Source organism: Triturus cristatus, chromosome 8, assembly GCF_964204655.1.
Source record: "Triturus cristatus chromosome 8, aTriCri1.1, whole genome shotgun sequence".
NCBI lineage: Eukaryota > Metazoa > Chordata > Amphibia > Caudata > Salamandridae > Triturus > Triturus cristatus.
The window spans coordinates 242,598,701-242,616,030 of NC_140591.1; the positions used below are offsets into that span (position 1 = coordinate 242,598,701).

Below are 17,330 nucleotides of genomic sequence, written 5' to 3' on the forward strand. Positions count from 1 at the left end.
CCAAGTTAAGTGCAAAGCCACAGATGTAAAGCAAGATAAAGTGGCACATAAACAGAGGCGGGAGAATGAAAGCAGCGTCTGTTCTATAAACTGCAACTTTCTTATGAAGATTAGAAGGAAACAAATGTTTTCGTATATTTCCTTCCAGTTCAGCACAAAGTTACAGTGAAGTCTGTAAAGGCTACAAGAAATCAGAGGCAACAGAGTTAAGGCTGCAAAAGAACAATTTAAACTGTGACGTGGCATGGCAAAGTTTGAAGTAAATTCATTCTAACAAATATGCATGGCAAACTGAATGTTTCAAACATTAGTGAAAAATATTTTAATTCTGACCAAGATGGTATCCCATTTCTAGACCACTTTTCCTCATGAAAAGAACTTGAGGACTAAGTCGAAGAAGCGAACGAAAAAGGCCACGATTGGCTTGAAGTCCTCGATGCAATTTTTGGACATTAATCCCTCTTGAATGAAAAAGGAGAAGTAAAATGCCAGATAATAACTGGAGAGAAAAAAACTTATATATAACACTGAAATGACATAGTTTACAAAAAAAATGTAATTTATTCTCTTTGCAGTATTATACCACCATCAATCCATAAACCAGCCTTGGTCCTGAGGATAATCCTAAATAAGGGGAATTCAAAATGCCTTGACACTGTTGCACGAGGGAGATGGCGGTAGATAAACAACCACACATAGGCAATCCTAAAAAGAACACTGAATGCCATTCTCTAGGTAAATACAATAGTGGCAAACCCCCTAAATGTGCATAAATAACGAGTTGTTTTTTAAGGAAATGGACTAGAATAGGACAACTCCATCCATTTCTTGAATTGATGACTGGTATAATTGAATTGTGTCTCTTGTATTTTGTTTTTATTTTAATTTGATGTATGACTTATGATTTATGTCCTTTCTTTGTTTAAGTATATTGGCTTAAAACATTGACAAAAGTGTGGTGTTGTCGTCCAAAGCATATGCAAAGTGTACATGTTTACTATTCAAAACAATTTAAGGTTTATCAAAATAACTATAAGGTCAAGAAAATTAAACACTTGGGCCCACATGCATCAAAACAAAAACCGGTCGCAAACGGGCAGATTCTCAGAATCTGACCCTTTGCTCCCGGTATTTTTGCATTTGGGATGCATCATCCCAAATGCAAAAATAGCAAAATAAGGAATCTCTAAATTGCGATTCCTTAAATTGCGATTGCATTTAAGGAATCTCAAATTGAGATTCCTTAATTGCAATGCATGAAAGTAAAAATATTAGCGATTTCGCTAATAGGGGGAGCAAATTACCATGAAGTTGAACTTCATGGTAATTTGCAAAAACATTGAAAAATGCACTTAAGTGCTTTTTTCAAAGTTCCATTTTACACACACACATGCCCTTGGGGCATGTGTGTGTGCAAGATGTACTCATATGCAGATTTCAGGGGTGCAACAGGGTGTCCTTTTGACACCCTGGCACCCTTGAAATTGCATGAGCAATTAGCGATTCTCTAATTGAGAATGGCAAATTAAGAAAGTCTTCCCATTCAGTCCTATGGGCCTCTAGGCCCATAGGAATGAATGGGGAGGTAATTCCTTAATTGCAACTCGCAATTTGCAAGTAGCAATTAAGGAATGTTTAGGAATCGCTATTTTGTAAGCGATTTCTACATGCATAGCCTTTTGCTATTCCTTATTAGCGAATCCTTATTTTTCGCTAATAAGGAATCGCAAATGGCATTGTTGATGCATGTGCCAGTTGATCAACTCAAAAATTGTGCGGACAAAATAGTTATCAGCAAGGGTACTCGTTGTTGTTTGAAAGGTGGCATTTTCTTGCCCTAACCTTCTGGTGCCTGTATCCTTGGTCATATGACTGTGAATAACTTGGCAGATGGCCTTTGTGTATTCCTGCCAGACAGTAAGACAAAGGGGGGCTAAGTGTTGACAGGATGGGTGGGACAAAGCTATATCCCGCCCCCCTTTAATTTCAAAGGGCTGCCTCCAGCACACACACAAAGGAACTCAACACCCGTCTTTTGTCAGCCCAGACTACTTGGGACCTTCGCAGGGTAAGGGAAGAACTTTCCAGAACCAGATGTGGTGGTAGACAGGATGTCAGGACCACACTCCAAAGGCTGACACCAGGTGTAAATATTAGACCTCCCGAACCACTTTTAGTACACTCTTGGACCTGTGAACTACAGAAGGACTGCCTTACTCTTCAGAGGACTGCCCTGCTGCTTGAGGACTGTCTTGCTCTCCAGAGGGCTACCCTGTTAGTTGGGACTTGTCCTGCTCTCTGTGAAGGACGGCTTGACCTCCTCCCTTCATTCCAGGCTAACCTAAGTGTCTCTAATGGTCAGTCGGCTGACCCATTGATCTGAGTTACAGGGACACAACAAGCTCCAGATGCCTCAATGCAACTTCCCAGCTGAGCTGCTGCAACTAGACCTGACCGAGTTCTGCTGGCCTCTACGTGAGTGAGTTATTGATCCCCAAGAGGTACCTCCCTGGGTCCTAGACCCTTGGTTGGCACCAGAGTGCACTCCTCTGTGAAGACAAGAGAAATCCTGAAGTCATGGGCTCTCCGGAACTGTGAACGGGCCAGTTTGCACAGAAACCTTTGCCACCTACGGCAGCCACCAACACGAAGCTCCAGTAAACCAGACCGTTACAAATGGGGTTTCTGGTTGTTAGGGGTATGCACCGTGTCCACACGGGAACCACCACTCTAGTCAGAGTAAGCTAGATACACTCTAAAAGATAACCTGTGTTCACCCTCTGGCAGCCTGGCACAGAGCAGTCAGGCTTATCTAAAGAGGCAATGTGTAAAGTATTTGTGCAACACACACACACAAAGTAACACAATAAAAACAGCACAAAAATACTCCACACAGGATTAGAAACACAGATTATATTTTGCATGAGTAAAACAAGACACAAATGAAAAAAATGCAATAAGTAGAACTGGAGTTAAGAATTTTTAAAGAATAAATTAAAAAGTAGTGCTTAGAAACAAATAGCACTTGGGGGTATTTGAGGTTCCGCTGGACCGTGGTAAATTCAAAGTTTAAGCCCACCGTGATGGAGGGCAGGCCGGTTACAGGACTCAGGCAGGTCCCGCTGAAAAAGTATCTTCGATGGAGTAGCGTCGACGTCAAAGACTCGATGCAACAAGTCGAGGAGGTGCCGCGTCATCCTCGATCCTGTGGATGAAGGCAAAGCGTTGGTTCCAATCCGTGCAGTCAATGAAGGCTTTGTCGATGAACCCTTTTATGATGCAGGCACTGTGGTGTAGTCGAGCCTCGCTGTCCGTCGTCGATGAGCCGTGTAGTCATTCGAAGCAATGTGGTCGATCGACTCCTATGTCGAAGGGCAATGCATCGGTTCTGATGGGCACAAAGTAGTTACTGTGTCAATTTTGATGGTTCTGGAGAGCAGAAGTCATCTTTCAAGGGCCCAGGACTGGATTGGCACCACTTGGCAGGGCAGGGCAGGACTCACAGATGGCAGAGTCCAGGTGCTGTTGAAGGGTTATAGGAAGTCTTTGATGGCCCTGAGAATTCAGAACAGGGGGCAAGCCAACAAGCCCTTGGAGTTACTCTGGGTTCAAGTGAGAAGGGTTCAGTCCTTATCCTAAGCAGAAAAGCAGTTCTGCCAGAGCAGCAGTCAAGCAGAGTGGCAATCCTTGTAGCACACCAGTCTTTACTCCTGGCAGAGTTCTTCACAGGTCCAGTGGTGTACTGTTTTGGTAGGGTCAGAGGCTCCATCCTTTACCCAGTTGGGCCTTTGGAGTGGGGATGACTTCAGAGTAGGCCCTTGAAGTGCACAGGTCCCCATTTCTATCCAGTCCTGGCTCCAGACTATCAGTAGGGGGGTAATCAGCCCTTTGCGCGAGAAACAGGACACTGCCTATTTAGGTGTGTCAGCTTACCTCCTCTATTCCTGCCCTGGAAGAGATGTCAGAATGCAGAAGAGTTCTCTGTCACACCCACCCTTCCTGTATTTGCGGCTGTCTAGAGGGAATGCACAAAGTGTAGCTGTCACCCACTCCAAACGTGTATTGGAGACAGGTTGCAAGGGACACAGAGCAGTAAGAGGAGAGAAATGCTGACTTTCTAAAAGTGGCATTTCTAAAACAGTAATATTAATTCCAACTTAACTAGTAAAGACACTTTATCATTACCATTCCAAATATATGAAACATGATGCAGCTACTCCGTTCTAATCAAGAATTACAGCTTAACAGAGTTTTAATTAATTCCCAATGTTAGCATGAGAGGAGTAAGCTACACAGTGGTAAAAAATGAATGTGGGTGTTTGTCACTACTAGGACATGCAAAACTTGTCCTACTTTTTACTTACAGAGCAACCTGCACTTTGGGCTACCAAGGGCCTACCTTAGGGGTGACTAATGTGTAAAGAAAAGAAGAGATTAATGCTTTGCAAAAGGTTTTAGATGCCAAGGAGTACTGGCAGTAAACTGCACAAACAGGCCCTGCTGCGGCAGGCCTGAGACAGGTTTGAAAGGCTACTTGCGTGTGTGGCACAGACAGTGCTGCAGGCCCACTAGTAGCATTTAATTTGCAGGCCCTGGGTATATTGTAAAGCATTTTTACAAGAGACTTACAAGTAAACTAAATATGCCAAACAGGTGTAAACCAATTATACCATGTTTATAGAATGGAGCCTATGCACTTTAGCACGGGTTAGCAGTAGTAAGGTGCTCAGAGTCCTAAGGCCAACAAAAAGAATCCTGAAAAAAGAGGAAAAGGAATGCAAAAGGTTTGGGGTGACCCTTCAGAGAGGGCCATTTTCCAAAACAGACTCATTGTGCTACAATGACCGCGTGCAACTCAAGATCTGTACTTTGCACTACAGCAATGACAGGCCACGCCACCTGACCTGCTCTTCGTGCTACAGCAACCACCATCTGCGAAGCTCTTCCTGCTCCTCGCGGCCTTCTTCAACGCAAACTAGGCTCTTTGCCCTGGAATTTGAGAAGGTACCTTTTTCAGCAGGACTGGCCAGGTCACTATACCCAGGCTACGCTTTATTGCGGTTGGTCTGAACTTGTGACTTTCACCTAGTATAGCATGAACAGATGACCACATGTGGGGCTTTATAAATGTATCCGATTTATTTACTTACTTAAATCTTTGAAACTGCACAACTCAGGTTCTACTGGTTGGGTTTTTGTCATTTTAATATCATTTTATTAAAAATGAGGGCATGATATAGATCTTTGCAAAAAGAACAATTGATGGCCAGAATGCAGAACAATGTCATACATTAACCCCAGTACAGAGATCTGGGCCTAAATCCATAGTTTTTTTGCTCACCATGCCATTCCAGTTTGAACCCAGCCGTATGCAAATCAGTCTTGACCCTGTGCCTAATGGGAACAGTCCAGCCCGAACTGCCAGGCCATGTCCTCCCTGGATTGGAACCAAGCATCCTAGGACCGGTTTCGGGGTTTCACCCCTCATCAGCCAGAATAGCTTGACTCCAGTGACATGGAGAGCACCGGACCCACGTCTGGGCATACCCGTCCCACCCGGGGTGACAAATGCAAAAAGAACAACTGATGGACAGAATGCAGAACAATGTCACACATTCACCCCAGTACAGAGATCTGGCCCTAAATCCATTGTGTTTTTTTGCTCACCATGCCATTCCAGTTTGAACCCAGCCATATGCAAATCAGTCTTGACCCTGTGCCCAATGGAAACACTCCAGCCCGGACTGCCAGGCCAGATCCTCCTTTGACTGGAACCAAGCATCCTAGGACCGGTTTCGGGGTTTAACCCCTCATCAGCTGTCATGTAGTTCTTATAAATCTATATAAGATCAGCACGTTTAGACAACATACACTGCGGTCTTGGTGTTTGAACTGATTCCAAACACCCCCAACGGTATGTTGGCCTGTATACCAGCTAGCACAGTGCCACTAAAAACTGCTCTTTACCAAGGAGAGAATAGTTCTTGCCAACTATCAAACATGACAACCCTGATCCCTCAGAATCGTGGAAACAGTGCTATACTTTTCGCTCAGTCACTCGTGCTTACTTAGTCTCAGAGATGTACACCGAATAAATGATATGGACGTTTTCAATAAGAATTTATTGAACATTCGCCATTCTGGTGTAAAATAGATGTGCTGAAACAATCATCAGACAGTAACCGATATAAATACAGGACAGTATATAAAATACATGACAATAAAAATGCGTACTCCTACAATTCAATCTTGACTAGATGTACCTAAGTGTACCTAGCATGTATGTAGGTGTTAAAGCCTGGAATTCCTCTAGGATAAAGTCAACCCTATTACCTGAAGTGTGAGACTGTGGGCCTGTGTCTTGGTCTCGGGTTGGACACCCCGCATTGGATGCTCAGACCGCTGCGAGCTGTAGTGTCTGCATGCAGGAATATCAGCGTCTCGAGTCAGTTTGCCGGCATGGGAGTCATGATCTCCTCTCTCTATATCAGCAAGATGTGATGTTTATATACCTGAAGGTATCCCCAGGGGTTCTACCTTGCTGTGCCACTGTCGGATTTAGGATGACGTCGGGAATGAACCTTGTACATAGTTATTATGCGGTAGATGATAGTCCTGCTGAATTTCCAAGAATCCTGAATCCTCATGCATAATGTACGAGGCTATTGTTCAGGGAAAACCCCACATTCTGTAAGGAGTACTTTAACTAGGCAAAGGGTCAGTCCTAGCAGCCGTGGTGTATGTAATGTAGGGACAAATAGAGGTGAAAGTTTTTGATGTTACCTGGGCCTATATTAGGGTACCTATATGGAATATAACACAGCCAGGATAGCTTGACTCCAGTGGCATGGAGAGCACGGGACCCATGTCTGGGCAAACCCGCACCTTGCTCACTTTGCCACTGGATTCAAGCTAGCCTGGCTGATGAAGGGTGTTACCCAGAAACCGGTCCCAGGTTGCCTGTTTCCTTTTCAGGGAAGACCTGGCTTGGCAGTTCGGGCTGGACTGTTCCCATGAGGCACAGGGTCAAGACTGATTTGCATATAGCTGGGTCTGAACTGAGGTGGAAAAGTGAGCTAAAGAATGATGATGGATTCAACCCATATCTGTGACTGGGGGTGAGTGTCTGAAAAGTTTCAGCATTCCGTCCATCATCTCCTTGTGTCAGATTTAGATCTTGGCGGACAGGTTACTCTGTCACAACTGTGACGGATATCCCATCCGCTGAAATATAAATCCCATAGGATATAATGGGATTTATATTTCGGCAGACAGGATAGCTGTCACTGCTGTGACAGCGTACCTCGTCCGCCAATATCTAAATAAGGCCCTTCCTCTATTTTTCTAAATTGGTGTGGGATTTTTCTTATGTTGTGTTTTTACTTTATTACTGTTTGTGTGCTGCATAAATGATTTACATATTGGCTCTAAGTTAAGCTTGACTGCTTTTGTGCTAAAGTTACCAGAGGGTTAAGCACAGGTTAAATTAGTGACCTTTGTGGTTCACCGACATGGATTGTGATTGTTGATTGAGAAGGTTTTTTTCCCCACTCAACCAAACCCCTGATTTCTTACAGTTGGAGTAAATTTCTAGGCAACGTTGTTCTAATGGTTTGTTCATATACTGTTTGGCAAACCTAAGCCATGCAGAAATGTTGCTTTAAAGAGAGGGAGCTTATCCTGGTTATACCTCCTTGAAGCTGTGCTTGTTCAATCTTTTCTTCATGCAGAATCATGAACTTGAACACTTTTGACCATATTTTTAGTAGCTTTAGGGTTTTTTTTATCATTCAGTGTAATATTGGGGTGAATATGCTCGAACTTCCGCACTTGCGTAGACTGGCACCCATCTTGGTCTTTCTCAATATGAAATGGTGGACTTCAAATGGTTTGGAAATGGCTATATAACCCTTCCAAGAGTGATAAGCAGCAACAATTCTCTTGCTGGGACCATCCCAGGTATCGCTTGACCTATGAATGGTTTATTACCACAAACCTGAATGCTGCTGACCAAATTACCATAGTTACTAATTTTATATACAAGTGGCAGCTCTTCTTAACGATCAAGTAATCATGTGAACTAATTCTAGTTACCTTTTTAACAGATAAGGAAGCAGTGAGGATGCACTAACTTTATCACTCAAGGCACCTGAATGTTTTTGTTTAATAAATGAAGGCAAGGTGAAATTAGTGTGTTTTCATATGAGGTTAGACTACCTCCTTCGGGCTTTGGCAAAGTCACGAAGAACTTCAGATGTTTAATATGTACACAACAAAGAATCTTAAGAGAATGTTCTATCTTTTTCGCATCACTTCAGCTTGCAAATACTGTAATAACAGTAAAACCACAATAAACGCTATAGAATAAATCAAGATATTTACATTTCAATAAAAATAGTACCTTCCATTGCTCTTTTAAAGAAGACTTTGCAGCTTCCACACGTTTGAACCCCATAGTGACATCCAGAAGCTTCATCTCCACAGATTAAACATGACTTCTGATGCAGTACTTCAAAGTTGTATTGAGGGCTATACTCTGACTCAGCATCTGACCTTCAAAACCAAAATATGTTGCACGGTAAGCAATGGTATTGATGAAATGTGCCACAGTTTGTTTATATAAAACAGCAGGATCATAACAAGTTCCAGATAATTACAGTGCTGAACGATGGAGTAGTATGTGCCAGATGTGCACAGATACTTGGAACATAGGAAGATCAAAGTATATGTAAATATCTAACAGTGAATCAAGTGCTTGGGTCCTCTTCTCTTTTGAATAGTAATTTGTAACTTTTAGCAACAATTGACAATTGGTCAGCTTTTCTCTATTATTTCTGCCAAAACTATAACATTTCAGAATTGCAATCTGAAACGTTTAACTTAAAAATACAAACAATTCAGTCTCAGCAATACTATATATGGAGGAGAATTAAACTCCCATGTCTCACAAAAATAAACCGGATGTGTGATTTTCAAAAGACAGCACTTTGAAGAAAATACACACTTAACATTGGCCAGTTTATTTACAAGTCAAAAATAAGGATATAAGCCTTAAATTACAAGCAAAACTAAGTTCCAAATTGCAATACACAAACAAAATACCCAATTCCTGTTTGCCAATGTTACTCACTGGGAAAAATGAACAGTTAAAGAGAGAGATATCTGTGTTCTAGCAAGTTTCCAACCAAAATTAAAAACAGAGCCCAGGTTATTCTAACAAATGTTTCATTTGAATCAGGTTGACTCAGCATCAAGCAAACAAATGCGGCGTGTTCTGCTATCTCCTCCAATGTATTTTTAAACATTTTCGAAGAATAAATACAACAGCGAAAAGCAAGTTCATTACCTAATGTTATTTCCACTGGTGATTCTCAAATGGTTGAACGTCGAACAAAGACATGTATTAGTCAGGATTCATTTTGGTGATACGACAACTCTGCGTCTATTCGATGTATAGATTTGGATAGTTAATCACTGCTTATATGTGTTTTACAGAAAAATCTCTATCAGGGCTGAATCAAAGACAAGTCAGTGGAGATGGTCATTTGAGTAGGAGCCTGATAGGTTAGTCAACAATTTTGGCACGCTGCCACTCGATAGGTTACATTACGTACATACATTAAGAACATAGGAAAACTTGGTTCTTATTGACCGAGCCAGTAGCATGTTCTATATACTTTGAATTATGTATGCCACATTTTCATCATGTTTTTCACCAGGAAATAATTACCGCTTATAAAATCTGAAAATATTAAGTAATTCATTTATGTATCCTTGTGATGTCAGTACGTTACAAAACCTATTTTGTGCCACAGTAAGTCTGCAATATTCAGTCAATGGCTGGCCGTCAGACTTGGAAATATAGGCAGTCCCAGCCACGGAGGAAAGCAAAGGGCTTTAACACACTAGGCGTCGTAAGCATCAGCACATGGGGCACAAGTTTATTTGCTTAACAAATGTAGAGTGCAAAGACCAAATTGAGAGAATTTGTTTCCCTGATGGTTGATAGTATGGAGCCAATACACAGCCGTCCACTAGTACATAAGTGAGACTGCTATGAAGTAGATTGGGTGGAGGACAACTCTGCCTGAAGAGGTTGATCCTAAATTCCTTTCTGAATTTTCAGAGGGACAGAGAGTGAAACGAGCCAAGGGACAGTAGTGCTATCATGCAGTGATGCTTAACCTGTGGTCTTGAACCCTGCCCCCCCCCCCCCCCGCAACAATGCCTGAGGCAGTCTGCAGCTGATTGACTAATGAAATGATAGAATAATAAAGTACACTTACATTTTAAAATCTAAATTGAAAAATGTAAACGATCTGAAACTGTGAAATGCTCAAAATTAAAGTGGTATTCCTCTCTTGATGTTTGTGAGCAGCATATGCACAGTAACAGGACAAAAAGTGGGAGCAATCGAAGCAGTTATATGCCCACAAAATGAGATAAAAAAATAAAAGTGGCATCCCTATCTTGATTTTCTGAGCAGCATACATGTAAAAAGTAACAGGACTAAAAGCGGCCTCAATTGAAGCAGTCATACGCCCACAAAATTAGAGCATGCATTGGATCAAAAAAGTCAAAATTATAAACTAGAGCACTGCATATCACTTCGGCTTTTTTAAATAAAACTACATTTTTAAACAATCCAACATTCCAATTAAAATGTCGATCTTTGGATATGTTTTTGTTTGTGAATTAAAAAAATCATAATTTGTGCATTTATTTGAGGTACACTTGTTTCTGGGTATTGTTTTGAGGTTCCAATCATAGTAATTACTTAGGTGGGGGTCCCTGGCTTCCTGCGGAGATTCACTGGGGTCCACAGAAGACAAACAGTTAAGAAGTGCTGCTTCAATTTAATGCGTGTGGTACTAAATACTGGATATGATGTACCCTGGAATGTATTTTTAGACTGTGTGCATAAGCCATATGCATTAACTGAAGCTCAAATCTAGGGGGTGGGAAATGTTTCAAAGCTCATGCGGTTGATAAATTCAACTAACCCCTCCGAATTCTCCTGCAGTAATTGTTTTATGCACGAAAAAGGTTTTGCCAAGAGAATTCTAAAACCTAAAAATGTTTTTTTACAAACCGTTTTCACCTACAAACCTATTTATTCCAAGTGGAAGATTTCTCCGGCTATGTATTTAAAACTTCACAAACTCCCTAAAGTCCATGCAGGCGTCAAGTTTAAATACATTGAAAAAGTGTGGACAGAAATAATCATCCATTTTCAGAGGCCTACTGGCTTAAAGTACAATTGTCACTAATGTTGGTGGATGTCATTAGAGGAGGGCAAAAAAGATGTGGGATAGTCTACAAATACAGTGTTTAAAATTAATTTGTGTTAAAGTAATAAAATGCAGCTGAGTATACTATGCAGCGCTGTGGCTGAGATTGAGGTTATTGTACAAAGTTGTGTTATTTTTAATTCAAAGGAAATGTCCATCTTAAATTAAGAACACAACCCTTTCCTGAAAATCTTGTTGGTAAAATGCACATTAGATAACTGAGGTAATGCAAGCTTGTAGAGAAACTAATATTTATTTTGTATAAATGTTTAATTTTGTCACGTTTTCCATACGTTACAAACTTAAGTCTAGAATAATACACCAGTTCAATAATTTGGGGAGTTGTAATTGGTACTGATATGGTTCATTAATGTATAAAAACTAGGTAGTTACAGCAATTTGGTTGTAAAAGAAAAAATGCCAATAATGGTCACCCTTGCAAAAATGACATGCTCACACAGGTACAAATAATATGCATGTAAACATAACATTTAGAGAAACTCTAGTGTTAGATTTTATATGCTGCTATGGTCTTTACCTGGTGTAAGAGGCAAAAGGAGTATTGAGGCGTGTTAGATCCTGGAGCACTGCAGACTGGTAACTCACATGCTGGTGTCCGTTCAAGCTGAAGGTCTGGTACCTGGGTTGGGACGCGCTGGATGTACTGGGAAGGCTCCCACCAGGGTACACAAAGCTGGGATGCAGAAGGGAGGAGGAGGGCCGTCCACCCAAGGCCTCATAAGGCTCATATCTGAAGGCCAGCTCGCTCTTGTACAGGGTCCCTGGTGACTTTGACTGCTGAAATTCAAGACAATTTCCTGGACCAGATGGGTTTGTGGCTGGAAGCAAGTAGGGGATTGCACTTTCCTGCTTAATCCTGGAAGAAGAATGTAAGGTTTGCACAGCTTCTTCTTTTGGGTCAACTTGAGGTGGTACAAATTCTTGGGAGGGATGAGAAGATAGTCCTGGGGAGAACGAATTTAAATCGTGCTCATCGACGTCAAGTATCTGTCTTGCTTTAATTGCAACAAAAGCCTGGCTCAAAGGGACAATGGGAAAACGAAAAAAATCTACATTAAGTGGCCGGGTTGTTGACTCTTGGGGGACTCTAGTCACTCCTAAGATTGACTCTTGATTAGGTGTGACCTTGTTTTTCTCAGTCCCAGGATCTGGCACAGCTTTTATTTTCTTAAAGGTATTTTCAGGCAAAAAACTGCTAGACGAAACAACGCCAGGGCTTCTCTCTCCACTTGCTGAGATTTTAGTATTGCTCGTGTCAGAGCTCACAGTGGTGGCACTGGCCATTTCCTCCATATCAAATGGCGACCACAGTTCAAAACTCTTTGCCTGCCCAGGCACTGAAGTCAAGAATGACTCAACAAACACCTTATCCAAGGCACTCTCCATGGACATATCATCACCCTCAGGGAAGGAAGGACTCTCCAGTTGGGAGTCCCTATATATCAGCTCATCAAGTGAACCTGTAGGAGTCTGCAAGACGTTGTCCTTGTCCAGATGAATGGAGGATGTGCTTTGGTCCACCTTCTGAGGGGTTGAGGAGGAGCAGGGATAATGTGTCTTCTCCTGGTCAGCCATAAATCCGAAGGCTGGTATCTTCCAACAAAGCTGCCTGAACGAAACGGTGAACAGCTGGTGTCTGCTGGCTCTTCCTAGAAGCCTCCTCTGTGCCAGAGGTCTGACTCCCCTACGGTTCCCTCGGGGAGATTGTTCATCTTCTGAAGTATCCCAGTGCCTACGCACGGTCCGCGCTGTCGACTCAACACCAAGTATAAAGTGTCATCAACTGCTGGGGTTTCCCCAGCTCCCGGATGCGCTGTGTGGTGGATACATGTACGTTTGCCGGTGTGACACGGTTCCTCGAAGCCCTAAAAGCGCCCCGCAGTACTGACACAGATATTGGTCGCGCCTGGGGCTCTAGCAGCACGGCCTCGCACCCTGGTGACCACGGCGCGGATTCGCAGACAGCTACCGCTGCCGGACGTGAAGCTTAGGTCAGAGCTCCGAGAAGGAGGAAGCGGGCGCAACGCGGGAGGAGGGCAGGGAGCGCGAGTGAAGCAGGTTCTCTGAGGCACCGCGCTCTGCACCACCTGCCGCGGCTCCCGGCGGGGTCCGTGCTGCGCGCTCCAGCAGCGCGACTCTACCAGAAACTTTCAGCCTGAGCGGCCGCCCGGCTCTTCGCGGACGATCTATCGTGGAGACTTCCGTCCTATCCTCGCACCTCGCCGCGGTGACAGCTTCCAAACCATGTTTCTCAACAGGTAGTTTCCTCGCGGTCCTGTTTACAGCTACTATTCCGTTCACATCGCCGCCACCCACTCGCTTCATGTCCCTCACCCTCCACAAACGGGTAAACGTTTTCAGGCGCATCTCTGGCACCTCCTGGTGGCTGGGGAAAAGTACTACACTGGACAGTGGACTACAAGGACTGGGGACTCATGAGCACACTTAAAAGAAAGTGTTTATTGGACCCCTCTAGAAGCACCCCCCCCCCTCCTCCCCCCTAAAAATGTGGTGGATGGGTCGTTTTACGGAAATCATAGTCTTGACAACAGGGTGTTATGAGCAGCTGGTTGAGTAGGTGCAGAGTTAATATACTGAGCCGGTCGTCTGTTGCTACTGGTGCGTTGTTATAACAACCTTTTCGCTAGAGAAATTCAGAAGGAAATCAGTAAAGTTGTTCAGCTTACATTATTTTTTTTTATAAACTAAAAGTATTGTAAAATAGGATAGAGAGTAAAAGCTTATGCTGCCTGTTGAGAGATGTATGTATATCTAGCAAGACTAAGGGGTATATTCACAAAAACGTGTGCTAAACATCACCATTCATGCAACTTTACACATCGCAGCCTATCGCGGGAAAATAACCCTGTGTCAACGTGGAATTCACAACAAGGCGGCCCCATGCGATAGTTTGCCGAAACCGCGGCCGATGCCCGCGATACAACCACCTCGACGGAGATAAAAACACAAACCCCAACGCAAAAAAAAACCTGCGATGGGCCAAAGCACGATGAGGAAATCAGCGATAAGCAGCGCCAGATTTGCAATACACACCTGGCAGGTGGGAAAAATCACCATAAAAGTAGAAAAAACACCCAAACTGACCAACACCCAAGCACAATGGAGGCAGCCGGAGCAGGTGCAGAGGACAAGCGCAACCCCACAAGCACCCTGAACGACCAGCCTGGGACTTCGGGGACAGGGAAGGGCAAGGACAAGACGAAGAGGAAGACGAAGTTCAGTTCGCAGGCGAACAAGATCATAGTCACGGAGGTGATGGACCACCATCAACAACTGTTCGTCACCTCCAACGTGTCATTGGGCATCAAAAATGGAATATGGCGGGACATCGTGGACAAGGTGAATGCCGTCGCATAGCACAAGAGGATAATGGACGAGGTCAAGAGGCGATGGATGGACATCAAGCGAAAGAACAAGGAGAAACTCGTAGCCAACCAGAAGGCAACAATGCAGCCTGGAGGTGGGGGCCCAGCACCACAGCTCGTGCTGGATGAGGAGCTAGTGTTGACAGTCATCAGTGTGGATACTGTGGCCGGAGTTGGGAGCCTGGACATTGCTTGACAGGACACAACACAACCGCAACAGGGTGAGTGACCACCAGGTACTGGGGGGACGGGTAGAGATGGCCACAATGGCACACTTGCACAATCAAGCCAAGCACAGTGAACACCCTCAATGACTCTGGGTCATCGCCCAGATCTATAGACTGTCACAATGTACAATGCCAAGCTGTCTGAATGTCAACATGTACCATGTGGATACATACATGTGGACACATTGCAATACACCATCTCCCCTTCACATTGCAGAGCCACCGTCAACACCCTCAGCAGAGCAGTCCCAGCCACTCTTCACTGATGACGAGGAGGACAACCCCAGCATCAACGCACAAGTCCTCCTAGACATCATTGACATCATTCGTGACTCACCTCCAGGATCAGCGCTGCCCAGCTGCATTGAGGAGACCCCACCCACCACCCAGCAGGAGGCACCCATGGCCCCGGCAGTCTCCCAAGACCCAGAGGAACAACACACGGCCTTCCACCGCTGTGTGCTGGAGGCCTAGAGGGAGACGGCTAAGCAGGTGCGGGTGGGGTTCGACCTCATGGCTACCAAACTGGACGCCATCCATGGGTGTCTAGGCCCGCTCCATGGTCTCCAACGAGCCCTGACTGACATTGCTGGAGTCATGACGTGGAGAGAAGAACACCTGTCTGCTCAGAGGGGCTCCAGCAATACAAGCCGTGAGCTGGCACACATGCGGAGGCTCATGGAGGACATGGTGCGGATGGAGGCGGAAAGGGTGGCAGCCACCACTGCACACCAGCGAAATGTAGCTGGGATCTACCATGCCCTGCAAATCCTCATCATGGCATTGCTGCCACAAGGCGTGGTGATGATGAATGCTGCTGCCCCCACACCATCCACATCTCCGCCCCCTGGTGTGCCATTGCCTCACAGTGCGGCAGACGTATCCACTCCAGCACCAGATGTGTCAGTGGCACACAGTGCCCCAGCCGGTACTGCAACACCCACAGGTGGGGCAGAGCACACATCTGGGGACGAGGACGTGGATGGATTTGTGATTAGGAGGCACTAGCATTCATTTCCGCCACCTGGCCTGTTTCTGCTTGGAGTCGCACATGGCTCCATGACTTTCCACTGACCCCTGATACACTCCGATGCACTCACTTCGGGCAGCGACATGGACTGCCATATCCTGTTTGATGACCAATGACATGGGGACCAGAATGTGGACTGTACCCTTCCTCTTCCACAGTACTTGTCATCCCCGGATGGACTCTGGCTGGCCCTCCAAGGGCCCATATTCTGTAGTGTGCTTGGATTGGCCCTGTACCGCTCCAGCTGCAAAACTGCACTGGATGTGTAATAAACATCCAGTAACGCACTGCTGTGTTATGTCTTTCATCATTCATGCATGAATGTGTGGATGAATGTAGGAACAGTGATTTCCCTTGCATCAATGATTCTCATCCTGTGGGATGCCAGTCAGAGGGTGATACATTGCATATTGTGTTCCGGGTGCCGTGTACACTACAACAGGGACACACGTATCAGTCACTTCCATGTCCGGACATGGACTGAACCACGCCCAGAGCCCACGAGTCAGTGTTGCAAGCCCTGCGCTGGTCCGGCGTACGGCAGGCCAGACCACTCCGCTTACGCTCTGAGGGGGGCCCTCATTGCTACCCGTCGCAGGCGTACTCGCTGGTGGTGTGCAGGCCAGTGGTCTAGTTGTTAGCATGTCACAGCCACTCCCTGAGGGCAGGTTTGCACACACACCACACCCATCCGGCACAGGTGTCACTGGCCATGGGACTCCGTCCACATAAGGGGCCGACGACGTCACATTCCCCTCTGCCGGTGGCGATTGGATGACGGACACTCCCCAGTTCTAAATCATAACGGCCCATGAGTTGTTGCGCACAGGGTTAGTGGCACCCGAGGCCTTGGGCCATCACGGGCCTACCAACACGTGGTGCTGACTGGGGTTGAACAGGGTTAGTGGCACCCGAAGCTTTGCTGCCGGCTCAGGCACCCCGCCAAGGGACGGTGACTTTGGGCGCACTGAGACAGGGGCATCTTAAGTGCTGAGCAGGTGTGCAGCCTGCGCTGATGCCCCGTCCCGGTGATCCGGACAGCTCAGGTTTTGTGTGCCCTGCTGGACCGCAGTGTAGGCCAGAGCCAGCGGGCAGCGCAGGCCTACCGCCACATGGCGTCGCTTCTGGGATCCCAGAGTTAGTGGCATCTATTGGGCTGAGCGGGTGTGCAGCCTGCAATAAGGCCGGGTGCACCGGCATGTCCTCTGCCATTGAGTAATCAAGACCCAGCACCAAACGTGAGACCTGGTGGCCTGCGGAGCGGGCCTGTATGATGTGGAGGGTGCCATGTCCTCAGACCCCGGGCTTTTGGCTTGCAGCGGCACGTTGTGGGACCTCCTGTCTGCACGCCGGTGGCGGAAGGTGAGCAGTGAGG

At 45.4% G+C, this 17,330-nt stretch overlaps 1 protein-coding gene across 1 annotated transcript in view; it reads right to left on the minus strand.

Annotated features, from left to right (window-relative positions):
* The window catches only part of PGR (progesterone receptor), a 697,443-nt gene extending 683,827 nt beyond the window's left edge, over nt 1–13,616 (minus strand). Inside the window, exons 1-2 of the mRNA XM_085621437.1 lie at nt 11,830–13,616; nt 8,402–8,553 (exon numbers count right to left, since the gene is read on the minus strand). Coding sequence (XP_085477563.1) covers nt 8,402–8,553; nt 11,830–12,887 — 1,210 coding nt within the window. The 5' untranslated portion in view covers nt 12,888–13,616. The remainder of the gene's footprint in view (nt 1–8,401; nt 8,554–11,829) is intronic.
* Nucleotides 13,617–17,330: the final 3,714 nt, after the last annotated feature.